Below are 25507 nucleotides of genomic sequence, written 5' to 3'. Positions count from 1 at the left end.
TATTTACCATTCATACTACTTGGTAAATGTCTTTTGGATAGTGGAACATTTTCATTGAAAATTCAAAATGGCCACCAACAGGTTAGATATGGATGATCTCTATGTTTAATTATACATTTATCTTGATGCAGAATTTGAATTGGGAACTTTGGAATTTCTAAGAATCTTCTTTCTATCTCAAAATACTCATGCTAAGCAAGGGAAACCTAGGGTCTATCACAGGGAAGACTAGTCACACTCGCCTTCACAGACACAAAGGGCTGTGCACTGTAAGTGGGATTTTTTGCACTTACACTGCCCAACACAACCCTTCTTGCATTTGCATGAGACAAGTTCATAACTTGACTGGCCTGCATCTGGTAGGCATGTCCAGAAGGGTTCATAGTCCCCCTCAGGTGACTTTGACCAGCCCCATTCGCACGGTGAAGGTAGTTCTGGTGTTGACACCAGGACTGTACCCCACACGTGCCCTCCTTGGTATACAGCTCTCTTAACATGCTCTTCTAGGGAAGCCTTGGTAGGGGGGATTGTTTGCACGTTGTGCCTCTTTGCAAATAACTTCCTCCTTGCCGTATTAATTTCTGTACATGTGCTGGTTCGGTCATAGACTAAGATAACAAACCTCTCAATTGTGGCCATTACCTCCTGTGGTATGTCATCTGGGGCTGAAGACACTTTCAACAGGGCATGTGTAAGTTCTGGAAGCACAGACCATACAGCCCATGCAGTCTTTTTCCCATGGCCAACAAAGCTTGACACAGTGTCACAACCCGTCAATGCATGGAACACTGGTAGTGCACATGCTTTCTCGGGCCCGAGCCCTGCTGCAATTTCATGGGCTGCCAAATATCGAAAATTCTTACCAGTACAGAAAGCCAACCAAAGCTCATCCTCTGGTTGTAGAGTCTGAGCCACTGCCACAGCCAGCACCACAACATCAGTATCAACTGTTTGAATCATAATTTTGTGGTGGCCGTCTCTTGCTGCATGGGCTACGTGCAATAACATGCGACTATCCGCTTCCTCATGCGTGCAAGGAGCAATCGATGTCCTATCTGGGAGAGGTGGCTTGCTAAGGACTTCCATGTCACTTGTGATGACAAGCTGTTTATCCTCCTGCACAAACCATCTGAGCAGAGCCTCCGAGAGAAAGGCAAACAACTCAGTCTTATTGCTGTCAACTCTAAGAAAGTTTTGCCAGTTCCTGGGAATGGCTGCATCACCTACCACACGTCTCAGCCTGCATGTGTGATGGTATTGTGCTTTGTTTGCAATTATGGCAGCTTCAATACCATGGCCCTCATCCAGTCTTCCAATTGATGACAACGTTGAAGGGAGCTGACCAAGTTCATTAAACTGGATTAACTGCTCCGCAAGTGAAGTGTATCCACTCCCCTTGTCTGCTCGAGTGGACTGCAAAGGACATCTCAATGCCAGTGCCAGTGTGCCCTGGTTGTGCTTCAACATCCACTCTATTACTTTTTTTTTTCATTGGGTAACATTTCAATTACAATAGAATAGATGATAGTGTACTTGAAATTATAGATTTAATTTCAGAAATATGGCTGCCATCTTGTTGTAGGTGACCAGTGGTCACCAAGTGCGACTATTGTGGTCACCATTTCTGAGTTAGAAGGAAGCTTCTGGCCAATTGTAAAGTTCCAAATTTGAATTCTGCACAAAGAAAAGGAAATAAAAAATAATACTGGTTTGACACCGAGATCACCCATATCAGACAGTCATAAAAGTGATGGCTGAAATCTTGAAGATGTCAGCCATCTTGAATATTTAATGACTCATTTAGATTATCCAAAAGACATTTACCAAGTACTATGTATGGTAAATAAGTCTGAAACATCATATTATATCCATCATTCATAAGCGAACAGTTGTTACTGACAGCCATCTTGAAAGATGGCTGCCATGGGCGCCATTTTGAAAATCCATGGTGGCTCCATATCCAAATCTTTTGAGAATGCCTTTGGCTATAAGTGTACCAAATTTCATGCTTTTATCACAAAATGCACGATCGTTCTGGTTACCAGCTGCACTATATAGGCTGTTCAGATTTACTTTACAAAAGAGAAGTATAGGATACTTCTCTTGCTGCCTTATTTGTATTTGACCACTACTGTTTTCTGTTTATTTGTTACTGACTGTGGCAGGACACCTCTGCCTGTGTTTCACTTTATGTTGCTGGTAAATAATATGGTTGTAGTAGTAGGCTAAAGTTAAATTACTTAGTATGCACTAATTAAAGGAGCTGAGCTTTAAGAGACATTTTAGCTTTTATATTTTATAAGATATATTTTTTGTAAGAACCACAATTAATAAATATATTTCAGTGAATAACTTATTGTTCAAATCTGTATATAAATATGTACATAAAGTGTTGTAATTATATTGTAAAATGGATGGATGGATGTACGTTTAAAACAAAACTGTTATTATTAATTAGTAAGTATACATTTTTTAAGCCTTTTTAGAAAAAATCATATAATTGTAGTAAATTATGCAAATTACTCGATGATGTCATGGTGACCACGCCCATAGCCACGCCCCCACCGCCACAGGTATCTTGGCAGTTTATGGGAAACACTGGCCACCCTTTGCTCTGATTACTGCTCTGCACACTCTTGGCATTCTCTCCATGAGCTTCAAGAGGTAGTCACCTGAAATGGTTTTCACTTCACAGGTGTGCTTGAAGCTAAGTACATAACTCCACTTGTGTTCATGCATAGTTTTGATGTGACAATCTACAATGTAAATATTAGGGGTGTAACGGTACACAAAAATTTCAGTTCGGTACGTACCTCGGTTTAGAGCAGGGGTGTCAAAGTCAAATGGACGGAGGGCCAAATAAAAAATTTAGCTACAAGCCGAGGGCCGGACTGTTCGAATGTTCATTGAAAACATTTTAAATGACGCATATAGTCTAGTGAACCTAATTGAACCTACTGAAAACCTAACAAATATATTCCAATATGATCAGATAAATAAAGCAATATTTTCTTATGGCTCTGTCAGTAATCTTTAATTTTCAACAGACACAAAAGGCAAATTTCCTTTATATAAAAATCCCCATAACATGAACATTAAATGAAAGAAACCGGTATTCAAGGCACCATCAGTAGCCTATATTTTCTATTTTAGCAAAAGTGGGCTAAATTTACTTCAAAGAAAAAAACAATAATAGCAATTTTCTATCATCCACTCAACTGAAATATTTTTAAAATATAATTAAATTGAAATACAATAAAATAAAGTGCAAAAATCTATAAATCAAAAACAACACTTTGTTTAAGGAGAAGTAACATGCAGTGAAAACAAATATTAAACTTTAACTTTTAAACTTGAATTGAGTAAAAACTCTAAATATGTGATTGCACAGTAATGTTCACATTAAACCCCCCTCCTCCCTCCGTGGGAGGGAGGCGAGTTGGGTGCCCGAAACCCCCCGCTGGTTTCGGCCCGCCCCTTGGCGCGCGTGGCACGGCGGGCTCCGCGACCCGACGGCTGGCCCTCGTGGCTTGACGGCGGGCGCGTCCCGACGGGCCGCGCGTAGGGGTCAAACGCAGAAGTCTCAGGGCCTCGTGGTGAGGGGGTGGCCTGCGGGTTTCGGCCCGCTTGACCCCCCCGCTCCGCTTGGCGCGCGCGGCACATGACGGGTTCCGCCACCGACGCTCGGGCTGCAGCCCGACGGTGGTGCGGGCCCGGCGGTGACGCGCGGTTTGGGGAAACAAAGCAGAAGTCTCAGGGCCTCGGGGCCGGGTTTCGGCCCGCCCCCTTGGCCCGCGTGGCACGGCGGGCTCCGCGACTGACGGCCGGGCTGCAGCCCTTCGGCCGGCAGGCGCGTCCCGGCGGGCCGCTCGCCCCCTTTCGGAACCTTGGACCGGCATCCGCTTGGTGCGTGTAAAAGATCTGCGGTCTAAAAAAAAAAAAAAAAAAAAAAAAGATCTGCGGTCTGCGGGCCGGTTCTAATAATAAATCAAGATCATCCCAAGGGCCGTAAAAAACCTTCTCGCGGGCCGGATATGGCCCGCGGGCCTTGACTCTGACATATGTGGTTTAGAGGTCACGGCTCAGTTCATTTTTGGTACAGTAAGAAAACAAAATATACATTTTTGGGTTATTTTTTTACCAAATTTGCAAAATCTTCCACCAAAAATATTTTTCTTAGTGTAATATTTGATGTGAAGTAATGGGAACCTTGGATAGGTCAATAATTCATAATAACATTGATTTTGATTCAATATTATGTTTTGAGCAATGACAGTTTGAAAGAAAAAAAAAACAGCTTTGTTTTATTAGTCAGCATTGCAACTTTTTCTAAATTACATTTAACCTTTAAGCTTTTTTTATTTCACTTGTGTTATGTTTTTGTTTATTTTAATAGTATTTTTAGAATGTGCCGTGGGCCTTTAAAACATTAGCTGTGGGCCGCAAATGGCCTCCGGGGCACACTTTTGACACCCCTGCTATAGATAATAAAAAATTAAATGTGATAAATCTATGGATAAAAAGCAGAGCCTGGCGACGCATGCACGTTTATCATAACTCTCTCTCTCTCTCTGTCTCTGCCCCTCCCTCACCAATGCTGCTGTTTGTTTTGTTTTTAACCCCTTCTTAACCCTGAACATACATTGAAAATACACACAACCCTAACTCAAAATGCTGGACATTTGAGGCATTTAAGAAACTCTGCCCTGACAGCTCTGCAAAAGAGGACATGTCCGGTGAAAAGAGGACGTATGGTCAGTCTATCCTAGCCCGTTAGCTGCTAGCATGCTGTGTGTTGTGCCTCGGTGTGCATTGTTTACACAACGTGCGTTATGCTACTTAATATGTCCGTGAGGAAACTCATTCGGTACACCGCCGAACCAAACCGGAACCCCCGTACCGAAACAGATCAATACAAATGCACGTACCGTTACTCCCCTAGTAAATAGTCATGAAAAAAAGAAAACGCATTGAATGAGAAGGTGTGTCTAAACTTTTGGCCTGTACTGTATATGCCAAAAAATATATAGTGATACATATGGTTATCACAGGCCGCTGCAATGTACTTCACAAAACAGATTCTAGGAAATATCGCAGAGTTGTGAAATTGTAAACATGTAATGCACTACAATGTAACCTTGTATGCATCTTCAAAAAGAAACAAATATGTTATGAAGAGGGGTTGTATTTGTGTTCAACAGGTGCAATTACATTTCCTGTGGACGTCTTTACCACCGCACACACTGGAAATAACATCTGTAAAGTTCATGTGAAGCAGGGGTCACCAACGCGGTGCCCGCGGGCACCAGGTAGCCCGTAAGGACCAGATGAGTAGCCCGCTGGCCTGTTCTAAAAATAGCTCAAATAGCAGCACTTACCAGTGAGCTGCCTCTATTTTTTAAATTGTACTTATTTACTAGCAAGCTGGTCTCGCTTTGCTCGACATTTTTAATTCTAAGAGAGACAAAACAAATAGAATTTGAAAATCCAAGGAAATATTTTAAAGACTTGGTCTTCACTTGTTTAAATAAATTCATAAATATTTTTACTTTGCTTCTTATAACTTTCAGAAAGACAATTTTAGAGAAAAAATACAACCCTAAAAATGATTTTAGGATTTTTAAACACATACACCTTTTTACCTTTTAAATTCCTTCCTCTTCTTTCCTGACAATTTAAATCAATGTTCAAGTAAATTTATTTTTTTTATTGTAAAGAATAATAAATACATTTTAATTTAATTCTTCATTTTAGCTTCTGTTTTTTCGACGAAGAATATTTGTGAAATATTTCTTCAAACTTATTATGATTAAAATTCAAAAAAAATATTCTGGCAAATCTAGAAAATCTGTAGAATCAAATTTAAATCTTATTTCAAAGTCTTTTGAATTTCTTTTAAAATTTTTGCTCTAGAAAATCTAGAAGAAATAATGATTTGTCTTTGTTAGAAATATAGCTTGGTCCAATTTGTTATATATTCTAACAAAGTGCAGATTGGATTTTAACCTATTTAAAACATGTCATCAAAATTCTAAAATTAATCTTAATCAGGAAAAATTACTAATGATGTTCCATAAATTATTTTTAATTTTTTCAAAAAGATTCGAATTAGCTAGTTTTTCTCTTCTTTTTTTCGGTTGAATTTTGAATTTTAAAGAGTCGAAATTGAAGATAAACTATGTTTCAAAATGTAATTGTCATTTTTTTCGTGTTTTCTCCTCTTTTAAACCGTTCAATTAAGTGTAAATATCATTAATTATTAATAATAACGTAGAGTTAAAGGTAAATTGAGCAAATTGGCTATTTCTGGCAATTTATTTAAGTGTGTATCAAACTAGTAGCCCTTCGCATTAATCAGTACCCAAGAAGTAGCTCTTGCTTTCAAAAAGGTTGGTGACCCCTGATGTGAAGCATTCTGGAGCTGAAGTTGCGAATCATTACAACAATAAGCTGGAATTGATGAAACCAATTGAATGGGGTTGTGAGGGGCGCCAATAAAACAATATGTGGTTAGCTGACAAGAAAACACCACTCACAGGGAAAAAGGAGTTGGGTATGGCTGGAAAAGTTGAATCGAGGCAACTGGATTTGTTCTACTATAACACAGGTGTCAAACTCAAGGCCCGGGGGCCAGTTCTGGCCCGCCACATTGTTTTATGCGGCCCGCAAAAGCCTGGAAGTAAAGTTGACTATTAACGCACTTCATCTTTTCTTACTGAATGTATTCCTTCTTTCAATTTTGACAGAAAAAATGCATGCGATGCATACAATTGCATGTCTTCTAAACTTGAGAACAGTCTGAACATGCAAACAAATATTGTATAAACACGGGGGTGTCCGAAGACATATTGTTGGATAAAACAATAATAGCAAAATTGTAGACAAAAAAAAAGCAAAAATTTGTAATGTAATGCGAAAAACTCTTAACATTGAATTCAACTCAGGTGTGTCCACACGTCTTCCACTAAGGCGGGGGTCTGCAACCTGCAGCTCTAGAGCCGCATGCGGCTCTTTAGCGCCGCCCTCGTGGCTCCCTGGAGCTTTTTCAAAACTGTATGAAAATAGAAAAAGATGGGAGGAAAAATATATTTTTGTTTGAATATGGTTTCTGTTGGAGGACAACATGACACAAACCTTCCAAATTGTTAGAAATCCCAATGTTTATATTAAACATGATTCTCTGATGAGAGTATTTGGCGAGCGACGTTTTGTCCTCGTCATTTTTGAACTCACTGTAATTTGTTTACATGTATAACTTTTTTCAACGATGCCAGAGAAAGACATATTTTATGCCACTCATTCTTTGTCTCATTTTGTCCACCAATATTTTTATGCTGTGCGTGAATGCACAAAGGTGAGCTTTGTTGATGTTATTGACTTGTGTTGAGGGCATATCAGGCATATTTGGTCAGTGCATGACTGCAAGCTAATCGATGCTAACATGCTACTTAGGCTATCTTTATGTACATATTGCATCATTATGCCTCGTTTGTAGGTATATTTGAGCTCATTTCATTTCCTATGTCTTCTGTGTATTTAATTTATATTTGCATTGTTCATGACTTATCTGTATGTAATATTGGCTGATAGTTGTTTGTGTGCCATGTTGTTCCAGACCACAGCAAACGTAACCCAGCTTGCATAAATTGTTATACATCCATTAGAAGACAGCCTGCTGTTTCCTTTAACTTGGACACACACATCTACTGTACACCTTTGACCATTCTAAGCTAGTAATTTAGAGGAGTTATCCCACCCTGTGATAGCCTGCATTTTACTAATGTTTTCCAATGCTGTAAAAATGGGTAGAATAAATATTACATTTCAGTATTTCAGTCGACGAAGATTTGTGTCAGCCTGCGACACATAGTCATTTTGATAGTAGGCTAATGTAGCTAATATAGACACTTACATCATGTGTTGACTTAATTATATCACTTATAGAAGGCTTTTAATTTTTTCCGGCTCCAGACAGATTTTTTGTCCATATTTTTGGTCCAATATGGCTCTTTCAACATTTTGGGTTGCCGACCCCTGCACTAAGGGTTGCATACTGAAAAGTCAAAGTATGTAGGGGCAGTTTAAACTGTTTATTTTGTAAAAAAAAAAAAAAAAAAAAAAAACACAAAAAAAGGACTTTAATTAGACTTTATTTAAAGACTAAATTGTTTTAAGTGATGTTTTAAGTGAAAGTAGCTTATTAGTTTATTTTGACTGTTTGTATTTACCTGTGTAATAATGAATAGTACACATTGTCACCTATAACACAAAGCTGACACTAAGCTTTGTCTTTAAATGTATGTATGCTTAGCATTTCTTACAAAATCAAAAGATATCAACATACTTTGACTTTTTATTATGCAGCCATTGTTGGAAAAAGTTGCGACGCCTCTGTATTAAGGGTGTAACGGTACGTGTATTTGTATTGAACCGTTTCGGTACGGGGGGTTCGGTTCGGAACGGAGGTGCACCGAACGAGTTTCCACACGGACATATTAAGTAGCATACCGCACGTTGCGTAAACAATGCACACCGAGGCACAACACACGGCATGCTAGCAACGACCGGGCTACGACAACATGTAAAAGGCAGAGCTGGAAGACCCTCCTGCATCGTTAAGATCACCTGTTTGGGAACATTTCGGTGCCATACAACAATGGAGGACGAGAGGTGGACAAAGCGAAAGCGGTTTGCCGACATTGTTCAGCAGCAGTAGGGTATGCTTCTGGCAACACGCCAAACATGCTAACCCCTTTGAAGCGGCACAACTCCCAAATGAACATCGCTTCAACGAAGAGAAAGACAAGCGTGGTGCAAACAGCTCCCCACCGCATTCAAGCAGCCTCTACTCGGCGAGTCAGGCAGGGCTAAAGCAATAACAAATGGCGTTGGGTGTTTTTATAGCGTATACCATATTGCCTTAAAAACTAGATTTTGACCCACTTCTATGGTGGAAGAACAATGAGCCCATATATCCTCTTACTGCCAAGTTAGCCAGACACTACCTCGCCATACCTGCTACCTCCGTGCCCAGTGAAAGGGTATTTTCCACAGCTGGAAACATTGTAACGGCAAGCAGGTCTGCTCTTTCTGCAGACAATGTGGATAAACTGATTTCTTGCAAAAAACGAAGATTGAGTGAGAGTCACCAGGGTTAAAGGCTGGAAGGCAAAAAGAAAAGTTAATCTGAGGCTGAGTTGACTTGAAACTGTTTAATGTTGCACTTTTTATATGTAGAATAAAAGTTTTGTCATTTTATTTAATCCGAGCAACAACTTAAAGCAGTTTAATGTTGCATTTTGTGTAGAAATGTTACACTTTATATGTAGAAAGGTTTTGTTAAGAAACCAATTCTGAGCCTTATCTTATTTAGTTTTTATTTGATATATGTTGACCACATTAACCCTGGCAATGGACCCTGTGTGTATATATGTATGTTATTGTTATGCTTAGCATTCTTGACTGCCTGCTGTTGCACTGATCAGCCTAGTGGTGGCTCACATCCATCACACACACAGCAATTTCTATTTTTGGGCAGAATTATTATAGGGTTCCCTATGTTAAAAAGATTAAGCCATTGTTTGCAAATTTGGTAAATAACCAGAAAATGTATATTTTGTTGTTTTCTTACTGTACCGAAAATGAACCGAACCGTGACCTCTAAACCGAGGTACGTACCGAACCGAGATTTTTGTGTACCGTTACACCCTTACTCTGTATTAACATATGTTCCTAACATTTTTGCATGCTTCTCCCCCTCACTTAAGATTTCAAAAGCAAGTACGTTATCCATCAATTTGTACGTAAACATTGGGGATCCGTAGGGAATTGTGTACGAACATAATGACATATTATAATTCCTACATATTCACTGTAACAAGCGGCCCTCTGAGAACTGCAATGTGGCCCTCAATGGAAACCACAATGACACCCCTGTCCTAGAATATAAATCGTATTTGTGATTTATTTTTATTTTTTTTACAGAGAATAAAGACGGTGGCCACTTTACAGGGTGTAACATAACATTTACATTTAAAGAAGACAAAGACCAAACAATATTATTATGCTAAAAATCTGTCATTGATAAAACGGGTCAGTTGCGAATGAGTGGCTGTGGAGGGCCGCTGGTTTGATTCCCCCAATATACCAAATCTCATCTTAATCTTGAGTGTTATCTGCTTAAAACAGCTCTTCCACATCCTATCGCCACCTTACCGAGCAGTGTGCCACAAAATAGGAAGACAGAACAGGACAGTGTTCAGGCTGCAGTGGCAAGCGTCTCTGTAATTGGGGACAGCCAGGACGGCGGGCCAGTTTTGAGCGAGACGCCGGCGCTATTAAGTGACATGTCACGTCTGTGACTGTGGAACATTGGCACACTATCTAAAATTACACACTAGGGGGTGAGCATTAGAACCACTTGGTTTGGGTCAATGGATCCATCAGACAGCATCATAATGGTGGTTATTTTTTAAGGCGGTATTGTGGTAACTGGTTCACAGAGGCTGGACAAATAAATCACACTATATACAGTACAGGCCAAAAGTTTGGACACACCTTCTCATTCAATGCATTTTCATTACAGATGTCTAGGGATGATACTCGAAACCGGTTTTCCCGGTTGTTTGATAAGAAAAGAACCGAGTCCTCGGACTCGAAACCCTTTTTGAGAACCGGTACCCGTTATCGAGACCACTATAGTAAAGGAAAAGAGTTGATTCTTTATTCGAATCCCGTCCCGACCAGAAATGCTGCGTGTGACATCACAAGAAATGGCGTCACGTAGCTCAGCCATTAGGCGCAGATAGCGAAAGCAGGAAAAACAATGGACTGGAAAAAAGGTGTAATAAAGTTCAAAACAAAAGGTATAATCCAATGAATAACTTTACTGAGAGATTTGAGCAGGGTACAAACACATGACGAACACTTTTACGACTAACCGGAAACATAGCAACCAGGCTAGCAACGCACCTCCTTTACGGCAGCTGTCGCAACGTTCTTAAAGCAACCGCAGCACATACATATATATACACAACACGCCTCCCTTTTTTAACTTTTGTTTTTCTTTCCTTGTAAACAAAACAAAATCACACTGTATATGTGTTGTCTGTCTAATTATAAATAATGCACACGAGGCGTGTTGGCTGAGTTCTTGACGTTTACTTTCACAGCGTGCTCATAACGGTTATGAGCACGCTGTGAAAGTAAACGTCATGACATAACCTCATTCTTAGCTGCCGGGTGACGATATGCAACAACACTTTTTGGGGCTACCGCGCATGCTCGTCACTCCCGTTGCATGCTGGGTAGTGTAGTTGTTATATTCCCTAGCTCATAACATCTTTCCCCCTATAAAGAAATAATGTTAACTCAATAAAGTGTATTTCTTTTTTTAGCTTGAACTTTTCCTTTTTTAGCATTGTAACCACATTTGCAAAGAACTTTTCTCTTCATAGAATTTTCTTTCAATAAAGAAATAAAGTGCAAAAATGTCAAAGCATCATAACAGACAGTTATGTCAAATAGCAGCAGAAGTGCACTTTTTGGAGAGCTGTATTATTTTCAGTTTTGTGCCCAAGGGACTGATTTTATTTAACACTATATTATTATTTATACACCTATAGTGATCACAGAGACAGGTTGTTTTTGTGTTACTGTATATATTTGTTTTTCTGAAAAATCCCACTTAATATACTTTGGGTAACAACAGTCAATATTTATTTATTTTATTTTATTTTTTTAGGGGGGTAACAGTCAATATTTATTTATTTATTAGATTAAATTGTTTTCTTATATAATAAAAGGGAGCTTTTGTTAAACCAAATATTGTGTGTTTTTTTCCATATACAACAACCTATCTGGACTCGATAAGAGAATCGATAAGGAATCGGTTCGATAAGAGGATTCGATAATAGACTCGAACTCGATAATTTCTTATCAAACATCATCCCTAGAGATGTCTGATAATATCGGACTGCCGATATTATCGGCCAATAAATGCTTTAAAATGTAATATCGGAAATTATCTGTATTGGTTTCAAAATTATTGGTATCGGTTTCAAAAAGTAAAATTTATGACTTTTTAAAACGCCGCTAAACCTTAAAAGTCTCTGCTTTTGCGTGCCGGCCCAGTCACATAATATCTACGGCTTTTCACACACACACAAGTGAATGCAATGCATACTTGGTCAACAGCCATATAGGTCACACTGAGGGTGACCGTATAAACAACTTTAACACTGTTACAAATATGCGCCACACTGTGAACCCACACCAAACAAGAATGACAAACACATTTCGGGAGAACATCCGCACCGTAACACAACATAAACACGACAGAACAAATACCCAGAAACCCTTTGCAGCACTAACTCTTCCGGGATGCTACAAACTCTTCTGGGACGCTACAATATACACCCCATTATTGGCACTGCCAATAATAAATATGGCAGTGCCATGTTGGCATTTTTTTCCATAACTTGAGTTGATTTATTTTGGGAAACCTTGTTACATTGTTTAATGCATCCAGCGGGGCATCACAACAAAATTAGGCATAATAATCTGTTAATCCCACGACTGTATATATCGGTATCGGTTGATATCGGAATCGGTTATAAAGAGTTGGACAATATCGGAATATTGGCAAAAAGCCATTATTGGACATCTCTAATTTTTATGACTATTTACATTGTAGATTGTCACATCAAAACTATGAATGAACACATGTGGAGTTATGGACTTAACAAAAAAAGGTGAAATAACTGAAAACGTGTTATATTCTAGTTTCTTCAAAATAGCCACTCTTTGCTCTGGATTACTGCTCTGCACACTCTTGGCATTCTCTCCATGAGCTCTCAAGCACACCTGTGAAGTGAAAACCACTTCAGGTGACTACCTCTTGAAGCTCATGGAGAGAATGCCAAGAGTGTGCAAAGCAGTAATCAGAGCAAAAGGTGGCTATTTTGAAGAAACTAGAATATAAAACATGATTTCAGTTCTTTCACCTTTTTTTTTTTGTTAAGTACATAACTCCACATGTTTCTTTCATAGTTTTGATGTGACTATCTACAATGTAAATAGTCATGAAAATAAAGAAAACACGTTGAATGAGAAGGTGTGTCCAAACTTTTGGCCTGTACTGTGTATTAGTCTGTAGCCACGGTGAATTTGGAATAATCAACATGCTGGATAATTCATTGACAGACAGCAATAACTGAAAAAGTTCAAACTTGCTGCATTGACAGCTAAATAAGTCTTTCACCACCATAATGTTAGGGATTACTGCCAGATTAGAGTAGACCAAAATGTAGAACAACAACAACAAAAAAGAAAAAAGCAATACTGCAGAGCTGCAAAGAACTCAGCAAACACAGAATGATGATTATCCATCCATCCATCCATTTTCTACCGCTTGTCCCTTACGGGGGCGCTGGAGCCTATCTCTGCTGTAATTAAAATACATAGTCACTCTTATGGGCAGGAGGAAAACAACTGGGAGTAGTATCAAGGCGTCAGCTCCTGTTTTCCCTTGTCATGTAGGGATTTGTTAAGTCCTCTACTACTGAAGCGCCGCACTAAGAGGGACAGTTTGCTAAAACAAGACATGACGACAACACCACACGGTGACACTGTTACTAGAGCCCAAAGTTTGACACTAGAAGTCAGACTGGTCTAAAATGTGGGTATTTATTCACATATACCGTATTTTTCAGAGTATAAGTCGCACCGGACGAAAATGCATAATAAAGAAGGAAAAAAACATGTATAAGTCGCACTGGAGTATAAGTCGCATTTTTTGGGGAAATGTATTTGATAAAAGCCAACACCAAGAATAGACATTTGAAAGGCAATTTAAAATGTCTAAAGAATAGTGAACAACAGGCTGAATAAGTGTACGTTATATGAGGCATAAATAACCAGCTGACAACGTGCCTGGTATGTTAACGTAACATATTATGGTAAGAGTCATTCAAATAACTATAACATATAGAACATGCTATACGTTTACCAAACAATCTGTCACTCATAATCGCTAAATCCCATGAAATCTTATACATCTAGTCTCTTGCGTGAATGAGCTAAATAATATTATTTGATATTTTACGGTAATGTGTTAATAATTTCACACATAAGTCGCTCCTGAGTATAAGTCGCACCCCCGGCAAAACTGTGAAAAAAACTGTGACCTATAGTCCGAAAAATATGGTATATCGAATCCCAATTACCTCCATTACTAGCTGACATTTGCTAATGTTTATTTACGGGTTATATTGCATAAAAAAGAAAATAAATGTGTGCTTGTCTCACATAAACATCAAACAAAACATCCAAAAACAGCGCATGTATTTATACTACGTTGATACTGTATGTCCTGTTTGTTTTGATTGATTGATTGAAACTTGTATTAGTAGATTGCACAGTACAGTACATATTCCGTATAAATGACCACTAAATGGTAACACCCGAATACGTTTTTCAACTTGTTTAAGTCGGGGTCCACGTTAATCAATTCACGGTACAAATGTATACTATCAGCATAATACGGACATCACACAAGTTAATCATCAGAGTATATACATTTAATTATTGTATTGTATTATTGTGGTGGCAGAGGGGTTAGTGCGTCGTCGTGAGTTCAATCCCGGGCTCGGGTTCTTTCTGTGTGGAGTTTGCATGTCCTCCCCGTGACTGCGTGGGTTCCCTCCGGGTACTCCGGCTTCCTCCCACCTCCAAAGACATGCACCTGGGGATAGGTTGATTGGCAACACTAAATTGGCCCTAGTGTGTGAATGTGAGTGTGAATGTTGTCTGTCTATCTGTGTTGGCCCTGTGATGAGATGGCGACTTGTCCAGGGTGTACCCCGCCTTCCGCCCGATTGTAGCTGATAGGCTCCAGCGCCCCCCGCGACCCCGAAGGGAATAAGCGGTAGAAGATGGATGGTATTATTGTGGTTGTAGTTTGCAGTAGAGTAGAACTGCACTGCAACTTATTAAGACAAACAAAAACATGACCATCTTTTTATAATTATATAATCAATACGAATCTGTCAGTACCAGTCAAAAATATGCATTCTATTTTTAGAGAATTGGACTCATGCAAAACCTGGTAAATAGTCTGATTGTACTGCTGATAGGTGTGTTGTGTGTGCATTAGTGCAGGCCCTACTTACCAGTTCCAGGGTGCCGGTGAGCGACAAGCCGCTGTGGCCCGGAGGACAGGTAGCTCACGGGCTGCTGCTGCTGCGGGCTCTCCGGGTAGCCTCGGCCGCTGTGGTGCGGTGGCCAGCCCGCGGTGCTCTGCTGCGGGTAGCTCATCGCCCCTCCACCGGCGGCGTTCACCAAGCTCCCGTTACCGAGCGTGTTGCCGCCGTTGTTGCTTCCAGGGGTGCTCATCGGGAAATGGTAGTAGCCTGACCGAGAGCGAGATCTTGTCCTCGGGGGGTCCATGACTGGCTGGCTGGGGAAAGGCGGAGGGTGGCGGTGGTGGTGGAGGAAAAGTAGCCCAAAGACTCAAAACCAGGACAGGATCCTCCCTTTTAGACCACTTCCCTCTGCGTCTTATTTATTCCTGTTTTGGTGAATTTAAGCTGTTTTAACGCGAGTGCCTGCAACCAATGGTGCGTTCAGGGGCAATTACTAATTATCCATCAACGGTTCTTTTTTTTTTGGACACTTTTAAACCGCAGGTTGCTTGTTTTATTTGTAGATAGGAAGCACTGATAACTATTTACGTTGGGAATTTAAACAACACACTTCCCTCTGCGTCTTATTTATTCGTGTTTTGCTGAATTTAGGAGGTTTTAACGCGAGTGCCTGCAACCGATGGTGCGTTCAGGGGCAATTACTAATTATCAATCAACGATTCTTTTTTTCACACTTTTAAACCGTCGACACGAGCTGTCAAATTCCAGTTTGCTATTTTTTATTTGTAGATAGGAAGCGCTAATAACTATTTACGTTGGGAATTTAAACACACTTCCCTATGCGTCGTATTTATTCGTGTTTTGCTGAATTTAGGAGGTTTTAACGCGAATGCCTGCACCGAATGGTGCGTTCAGGGGCAATTAGTAATTATCAACAACGGTTCTTTTTTTGTTGTTGACACTTTTAAACCGTCGACAAGCTGTCAAGTTTCAGGTTGGCTATTTTATTTGTAAGATAGGAAGCACTGATAACTATTTACGTTGGGAATGTGAACTTCTTTCTACGACGTATTGCTGCTTATGTGTCAATGGCGAGTTTAAATCCCCCACAGTAGCAACATGGCTAAGCTACCGTGCGCGGGTATAAAATAAAGCGTGCTAAAGAAAGTATTATTCGCACAAAGCTTGCGAGGATATCTTAAATGACACCCGCCGATGATACGCGCGTTGCATTAGCAGACCTTTGGCGACGCGAACAAACTAAACTAGCACCTCCGTTAGCATCGTGCTAGCACAAAGCTAACCGGAAGCGAGGAAGAAAACATCCAACAGTGGCGGCGTCCAAGCAGGGGAAAAAAAACGTCGTGTTCCGTCGACGGACGCTCGGTAAATGGTGCTAGAGTCCGCTCGCGTCCTCCCAGCCGCACAATGTGAACGTTATTCGCGTCATTTAAACCCCCCACTCGGAATGTTTTCTCTCGGTCAGCAGGGAGTGTAGTGGAGATCAATCAATGGGAGGCGCGCAGGCACTACTAATCGATCGCAGATACAACAAACAACGAAGGCCGAGCTTGTTTGTCAAGATATCACATACAAATAATGTCCAGTGTCAACTAACATATATTCCTTGTATAAAAAAAACAAACTGCAACGACATAGTGCTAGAGTTGTTGTGTTTGTTTTGCGGTTTTGATTGCTAATGTCTGGCAGTCGCTTGGCTCATTAATAATTCAGTAGCTTCGCACAGATATACTACAAGCGACCCCAAAAGGGACAAGCGGTAGGAAATGGATGGATGGATGGATGGAACCTTTAAACACAATCGAGATATTTTCAGCTGCAAATTTTTTTTTATAATGGAACATCACGCCATTAATTGATTGAAACTGTTATTAGTAGACTGCACAGTACAGTACATATTCCGTACAATTGACCACTAAATGGTAACACCCCAATAAGGGGTCCACGTTAATCAATTCATGGTACAAATATACACTATCCGCATAATACAGTCATCACACAAGTTAATCATCAGAGTATGTACATTGAATTATTTACAATCCGGGGGGTGGGATGAGGAGGGTTTGGTTGATATCAGCACTTCAGTCATCATCATCAGCATCATCAGAGAAATGGAAATTGTAACAGTTTAGGTGTGACTTGGTAGGATATGTACAGCGAGCAGTGAACATAAAGATCAGGGGCCGTACTTATCAAGCTTCTTAGAATTACTCCTAAGAAGTCTGCTAAGAGTTGACTTAAGAGGAAATAAATTCTTCGCTGAAAGCTGCACTTAAAAGTTAGTTATCAAGCGTCTTACTCACACTTTCAGCGAAGTGTAGGACTGAATCTTAAGTGTCACACTCCGAGCTGAATTACGACATTACTATGTGCCGTAAACGGAATTTTAGGTGACGTCATTTCTGTGTCCATAGAAATTACCAATCACGGAAAGGAATCCGTTGTCTAAGAATAAAGAAATATCTTGGAAATATTTAAGTGGACAATGGGAGTGTATATTTTGACAATAAACTACAAAATAATACAAAACAAACTAGTCCCCGCCGGCACTCACGCTACCGCTCCCTCTCTTCTGTCGCCCACACACTCACTGACGTCACTCACCTCACGGCCACGCACATACGCTACTGTCATAACATTTTCTTTCCAATTCATTAATTAGGCAACTAATTTGAAACTGGTGTGGGTGGCTCTATATATACTAGCCCACTGCAGACACATGCAGAAATCAACAAGGAATCGAAAAGTATTAAATCTGTGACAAAAATAATATCCGCTCTGTCTAAACCAGGGGTCGGCAACCCAAAATGTTGAAAGAGCCATATTGGACCAAAAATACAAAAACAAATCTGTCTGGAGCCGCAAAAAATTAAAAGCCATATTACATGTGTCATGAGATATAAATTGAATTAAGAGGACTTAAAGGAAACTAAATGACCTCAAATATAGCTACAAATGAGGCATAATGATGCAATATTATTGTACATGTCGCTAGCCTAAATAGCATGTTAGCATCGATTAGCTTGCAGTCATGCAGTGACCAAATATGTCTGATTAGCACTCCACACAAGTCAATAACATCAACAAAACTCACCTTTGTGCATTCAGGCACAACGTTAAAAGCGTGGTGGACAAAATGAGACAGAAAAAGAAATGGCATAAAACACGTCCTAGAAAGTCGGAGAAAGTTCTGCATGTAAACAAACTATACGGTGAGTTCAAGGACCGCCAAAATTAGTAGGACAAAACGGCGCTCGCCAATACTCGAATCAGTGAAGCATGTTTAATATAAACAGTGTGATTTATAACAATTAGGGAGGTTTGTGTCATGTTTGTCCTCCTACAGAAACCATACTAAAACAAAAAAATAGATTTTTTTTCCCCTCATCTTTTTCCATTCTTCATACATTTTTGAAAAATCTCCAGAGAGCCGCTAGGGCGGCGCTAAAGAGCCGCATGCGGCTCTAGAGCCGCGGGTTGCCGACCCCTGGTCTAAACGATACCGTTTGATCAGCTGCTCGTCATAAAAAAAAACAACAACATTGTTCCGTTCCCTGAACGTTCGCGCACGTCTCTCTCGCCTCAGTGCCATCCCCTGCTGGCAACTCCTAACCACTTAAGACACCTCTGAAGGTCTCTTAAATATCGTGGAGAGTAGGAGTGATTCTTAGACTTAAGAACGTTGATAAAAAGCTTTTATTCTTAAGTTTGAGAGTAGGACTAAATTTCGCAAATTCTCAGGACTTAAGTGTAAAATGGCACTCTAAGAAGCTTGATAAGTACGGCCCCAGAAAGCAAAAGAACAAGTATATACATTTGATTATTTACATTTGGTTATTTACAATCCGGGGAGGTGGGAGGAGGGTGTTAGTCTAGGGTTGAAGTTGACTGGAGGTGTGGTTTTAGTGCTGTTTTGAAGGAGGATAGAGATGCCCTTTCTTTTACACCTGTTGGGAGTGCATTCCACATTGATGTGGCATAGAAAGAGAATGAGTTAAGACCTTTGTTAGATCGGAATCTGGGTTTAACGTGGTTAGTGGAGCTCCCCCTGGTGTTGTGGTTATGGCGGTCATTTACGTTAAGGAAGTAGTTTGACATGTACTTCGGTATCAGGGAAGTGTAGCGGATTTTATAGACTAGGCTCAGTGCAAGTTGTTTTACTCTGTCCTCCACCCTGAGCCAGCCCACTTTGGAGAAGTGGGTAGGAGTGAGGTGCGATCTGGGGTGGAGGTCTAGAAGTGATCTGACTAGCTTGTTCTGGGATGTTTGGAGTCTACATTTGAGGGGTTTGGAGGTGCTAGGGTACCAGGAGGTGTATGCGTAATCGAAAAAGGATTGAATGAGAGTTCCCGCTAGAATCCTCATGGTGCTTTTGTTGACCGGAGAGGAGATTCTGTAGATGATGGATGGATGGAACTTTTAAACACAATCAAGATATTTTCAGCTGCAAAAAAGTGTTATAATGGAACATCACACCAACTGTAAACAATCCACGTTAATATGATGATTAAACATGAATTCATATTCCATGTTGATGTTTTTACAATTCAAGAATGTTAAAAAGGGAAATGTGTCCTTCTGTTTTTTGACGTTTTTGAACACAGGTGAAATTTACCAGAGGATATCAACTTTCTTAAAAAATAAAAAATACATTTAAAAAAAGCATTATTAAAAACCTCTAAAGCAGGGGTGTCAAACTAATTTTATATCGGGGGCCACATGGAGAAAAATCTACTCCCAAGTGGGCCGGACTGGTAAAATCACGGCTCGATAAATTGAAAATAAAGACAATTTCAGATTGTTTTCTTTGTTTAAAATTAGAACGAGCACAAATGTACAAATCATAATGTTGTTAGTTTTTGTTTTTTTGTCTTTATTTGTCGTTATTTATATTTTCCGAATAAATTATGTGATAATGTTCATCAGTCAATTCATTGGGGTTAATTTTCAATCTATCAAGATAAAAAAATGATATCAAAATCAAATTACAGTACGTTATTTATGTAGTTTGATCATTTTCCTCGACTGATGTACTAACATCATGTGGTTTATTTGGTACATACAGTATGTAGTATTATCTCCAAATATAAAGAATTGCTATTGCGACATCCAGTGGACACATTTGGAACAGCTGTTTCTTTCATTCAAAAATTTCAGGTTAATTTTTATACTTAGAAAACTCATCCCGCGGGCCGGATAAAACCTGTTTGCGAGCCTGATCCGGCCCCCGGGCCGTGCGTTTGACACCCCTGCTCTAAAGGCTTAGTGGCCACATGTGTGGACAGCACTTTTTAGCTCTTATTTCCAAAATTGTGTACACTACTGAATTGGGGTCTTATGGCCGCTTATGTGGACACTTATATTTATAAAAAAATAAAAATAAAAAAAACTGTAAAAATAAGAATGAGCATGTCACTACACATGAAGTACACGTTTGTGTACTTATGGACTAAGTACATCATATCAAAAGATGATTCTTGGTTTTTATTCTAATTAGGGTCTAATAAGCCCAAATAGCAAAGAGAAATGAAAAAAAAAAACATGTAAACAAACAGCTTGGGCTTAAAGGCCTACTGAAAGCCACTACTACCGACCACGCAGTCTGATAGTTTATATATCAATGATGAAATCTTAACATTGCAACACATGCCAATACGGCCGGGTTAACTTATAAAGTGACATTTTAAATTTCCCACTAAACGTCCATGTATGATGACGTACGCGTGTGACGTCACGACGGCAACGGAAGTATTGGTACCCAATGTGTCACCATACAAACTGCTCTGTTTTCATCGAACAATTCCACAGTATTCTGGACATCTGTGTTGGTGAATCTTTTGCAATTTGTTTAATGAACAATGGAGATTGCAAAGAAGAAAGTTGTAGGTGGGATCGGTGTATTAGCGGCTGGCTGTAGCAACACAACAAGGAGTACTTACTTGGATAGCAGACGCCTAGCCGATGCTAGCCGCCAACCGCACGGATGATCGGGTGAAGTCCTTCGTCGCGCCGTCGATCGCTGGAACGCAGGTGAGCACGGGTGTTGATGAGCAGATGAGGGCTGGCTGGCGTAGGTGGAGCGCTAATGTTTTTATCATAGCTCTGTGAGGTCCGGTTGCTAAGTTGCTAAGTTAGCTTCAGCGTCGTTAGCAACAGCATTGTTAAGCTTTGCCAGGCTGAGAATTATTAACCGTGTAGTTACATGTCCATGGTTTAATAGTATTGTTGATCTTCTGTCTATCCTTCCAGTCAGGGATTTATTTATTTTGTTTCTACCTGCATTTGAGCCAGATGCTATCACGTTAGCTCAGTAGCTAAAGAGCTTCGCCAATGTATTGTCGTGGAGATAAAAGTCACTGTGAATGTCCATTTCGCGTTCTCGACTCTCATTTTCAAGAGGATATAGTATCCCAGGTGGTTTAAAATACAAATCCGTGATCCACAATAGAAGAAGGAGAGAGTGTGGAATCCAATGAGCCAGCTTGTACCTAAGTTACGGTCAGAGCGAAAAAAGATACACCCTGCACTGCCTCTCTAGTTCTTCACTCTAACGTTCCTCATCCACAAATCTTTCATCCTCGCTCAAATGAATGGGGTATTCGTCGCTTTCTCGGTCCGAATCTCTCTCGCTCCATTGTAAACAACGGGGAATTGTGAGGAATCCTTCCTCCTGTGACGTCACGCTACTTCCGGTACAGGCAAGGCTTTTTTTTAAATCAGCGACTAAAAGTTGCGAACTTTATCGTCGTTGTTCTCGACTAAATCCTTTCAGCAAAAATATGGCAATATCGCGAAATGATCAAGTATGACACATAGAATGGATCTGCTATCCCCGTTTAAATTAAAAAATATTAATTTCAGTAGGCCTTTAAGAGGGTTAATATTTACTATGTACACTACCGTTCAAAAGTTTGGGGTCACATTGAAATGTCCTTATTTTTGAAGGAAAAGCACTGTACTTTTCAATGAAGATAACTTTAAACGAGTCTTAACTTGAAAGAAATACACTCTATACATTGCTAATGTGGTAAATGACTATTCTAGCTGAAAATGTCTGGTTTTTGGTGCAATATCTACATAGATGTATAGAGGCCCATTTCCAGCAACTATCACTCCAGTGTTCTAATGGTACAATGTGTTTGCTCATTGGCTCAGAAGGCTAATTGATGATTAGAAAACCCTTGTGCAATCATGCCCACACATCTGAAAACAGTTTAGCTCGTTACAGAAGCTACAAAACTGACCTTCCTTTGAGCAGATTGAGTTTCTGGAGCATCACATTTGTGGGGTCAATTAAACGCTCAAAATGGCCAGAAAAAGAGAACTTTCATCTGAAACTCGCCAGTCTATTGTTGTTCTTAGAAATGAAGGCTATTCCACAAAATTGTTTGGGTGACCCCAAACTTTTGAACGGTAGTGTACGTATTTACAGGATGAAATAGTTTCAAAAGACTGACTCGTTTAAAATGGGGGAACATCATTTTGATACTATTTCCTCCATTATTTTACAGTGTTTACAAAAATCAAACTCCATGTTAATCAATTTAATCAAGGAAAATAAAACCCAACCTTAAGCCAAGACCATCTTTACAATATTCAGAATAGAAACGTACAAAGCAATTGAGAATACGCAAGTACAATATTTATCATATGAAAAAATACAAAATTAAGTAGAAACTAAAATTATTATTAGTAACAAGAGCATCAATAACAATATTGATACTAATAAAATAGTGATTCAAACCATTAAACAACACACAATTGAACACAATGACAGATACAATATGTATCATTATTATTACTTATCATTTCCATCCCCATTAATAACAACAACCATCACAGAGGTTTAACTTGCATTGCATCTCATCAGAAAAAGACACTCTATAGCTATTTTACTACCACCAGGAGGACAAATCCTATTTTAAGTTCATTTAATACAGACCTGGGCCACATGCGGCCCATGAAGATTTTCAATTCGGCCTGTCCGACATTCTACGTTATTTTTTTAGACCTTTAACATCAAAACTGTCGCCGCCATTATGATGTGCAGTACACAGTTTTGTTTTCAGAGCTGCCAGTTCCAAACACATGTCAGAAACACATGCAGAAGCAGATTTTTACAACAAAGTTGTAATATATCATATTGTAGGTGTTTACCTTTTGCATTCATATTTTGTTTGTTACATTTTTGTTGTGTTTTGCTTGATTGTAAAAGATACACAACTATGGAGGAGCTGGTCTGAGAAGTAAAATGTGTTCATGTGTTGTTAATATTCAGTGTTTTATTGTTCATAGGTAATATTGTAAAACCCCCTTTCTTTATTTTAATGTACATTTTTGGTGTCCCATTCTGTTTAAAAACTGTAAAATTCCATTCTGTTTTTTTGAGGTGGTCTGTCAGAACGTTTTTACAACTCTCAAGATTGTGACTTTTGGTATTACACTGCAAAAAGTTAGTGTTCAAAAACAAGGGAAAAAAATGCAAAAATGAGGGGTATTTTATTTGAACTAAACAAAATTATCTGCCAATAGAACAAGAATATTTGGCTTGTCAAGACTTTTCCAAAACAAGTAAAATAACCTCAATTAACCCCCTAAATAGCTTAAAATAAGTATATTCTCAACAATAACAAGTGCATTTTTCTTGGTAGAATTTTTTTTTGACCTTTTTGCTCAATATGTTGAAAAATGTTCTTAAATGAAGTAAATGCTAGTGCCTTTATGTTGACATAATGATATGCATTACATTTCTTGAAACCAGCAAACTTATACTAAAAACTAATTTATTATTATTAATGGAAAGGCAACAAGGCAACATCTTGTTACTCTCGGGGTCTCCTAGCCGCTCAGGCAAATCATATTGTCTAAAGATGCATTTTTCCATGGATAACATGACATCATCGCGCCAAGTGCGTGCTCTTTCAGTCAATTAGTGCGCATATATACAGCCCGGCGCCCGGCCAACATTTTTTTAATTGTAATTTTGAAGAATTTATCTGAATGTGCATGAACTATTTCTGTTCAAAATAGTCAGATGTTAAATGTTGAAATATTAACTGTCAGTTTACTGTACTGTGCCAACTGTACTACTATATGAGTACCTATTTTCTATTGTTTCATTGAAAATAAATCAGCAAAGTCCATTTGGCTGTCATCTGTTTTAATTGTGAGACACAATTGTGTCAAAGTCATGATTTTTTTTTCATGCTTGAAATAAGAAATGATGACTTTAAAAAAGTAGCTTTATACTTGTGAGTAGGGATGTCCGATAATGGCTTTTTGCGGATATCCGATATTCCGATATTGTCCAACTCTTTAATTACCGATACCGATATCAACAGATACCGATATCAACCGATACCGATATCAACCGATACCGATATCAACCGATATATGCAGTCGTGGAATTAACACATTATTATGCCTAATTTGGACAACCAGGTATGGTGAAGATAAGGTAAAATTAATAAAATAAAATAAGATAAATAAATTAAAAACATTTTCTTGAATAAAAAAGAAAGTAAAACAATATAAAAACAGTTACATTGAAACTAGTAATTAATGAAAATGAGTAAAATTAACTGTTAAAGGTTAGTACTATTAGTGGACCAGCAGCACGCACAATCATGTGTGCTTACGGACTGTATCCCTTGCAGACTGTATTGATATATATTGATATATAATGTAGGAACCAGAATATTAATAACAGAAAGAAACAACCCTTTTGTGTGAATGAGTGTGAATGAGTGTAAAAAAAACCAAAAAAACCAAAAAAAACCCAAAAAAAACCCGATACTGGTACGATAATAAAAAAAACGATACCGATAATTTCCGATATTACATTTTAACGCATTTATCGGACATCTCTACTTGTGAGTGTTGATGACACAGCTTTGCAACACTTGATATTCTAGTTTGAAGCATGTTTTACTCAATATTGGTCATCAAATCTCAGCAGCAAGCTGTAATATCTTACTGAGATCATTTAGGACCAAAACACTTAAAACAAGTAAAACACTCTAACATAAAATCTGCTTAGTGAGAAGAATGATCTTATCAGACAGAAAATAAGCAAATATCAGCCTTATTTGACATATTTCATCTTACTTAGATTGCAGTTCTTGCAGTGTAGTGTTCCTGGAAAAAAAGGGAGCCCAACACACATTCTGTACAGTTAAATGTGTATATATCATTTATACACACATACACATCGGCCCCCCCAGACACATTTTATCTCTAAATGTGGCCTCCTGAGTCCAAATATTTGCACAGCTCTGATTTAGTAGTTGAAACCAAGTCATATATTATTAAGGAAATGACAAATAATACAATACAAATACAAA

At 39.1% G+C, this 25507-nt stretch overlaps 2 protein-coding genes across 3 annotated transcripts in view; both read right to left on the bottom strand.

Annotated features, from left to right (window-relative positions):
* Positions 1-16675, bottom strand: part of LOC133648235 (E3 ubiquitin-protein ligase RNF38-like) — a 52941-nt gene extending 36266 nt beyond the window's left edge. Inside the window, exon 1 of one of the 2 annotated variants that reach the window (XM_062044125.1) lies at positions 15171-16675. In XM_062044125.1, coding sequence (XP_061900109.1) covers positions 15171-15447 — 277 coding nt within the window. In that variant the 5' untranslated portion in view covers positions 15448-16675. The remainder of the gene's footprint in view (positions 1-15170) is intronic. The other variant, XM_062044124.1, reaches the window with a different exon arrangement.
* Positions 1-25507, bottom strand: part of LOC133648240 (neuronal acetylcholine receptor subunit beta-2-like) — a 438894-nt gene that overhangs the window by 229079 nt on the left and 184308 nt on the right. The window lies entirely within an intron of this gene.

This window comes from Entelurus aequoreus, linkage group LG04, assembly GCF_033978785.1.
Source record: "Entelurus aequoreus isolate RoL-2023_Sb linkage group LG04, RoL_Eaeq_v1.1, whole genome shotgun sequence".
NCBI classification, from domain to species: domain Eukaryota; kingdom Metazoa; phylum Chordata; class Actinopteri; order Syngnathiformes; family Syngnathidae; genus Entelurus; species Entelurus aequoreus.
Note: the sequence above shows the minus strand (reverse complement) of the source record. Positions and strands in the feature narration are given on the sequence as shown.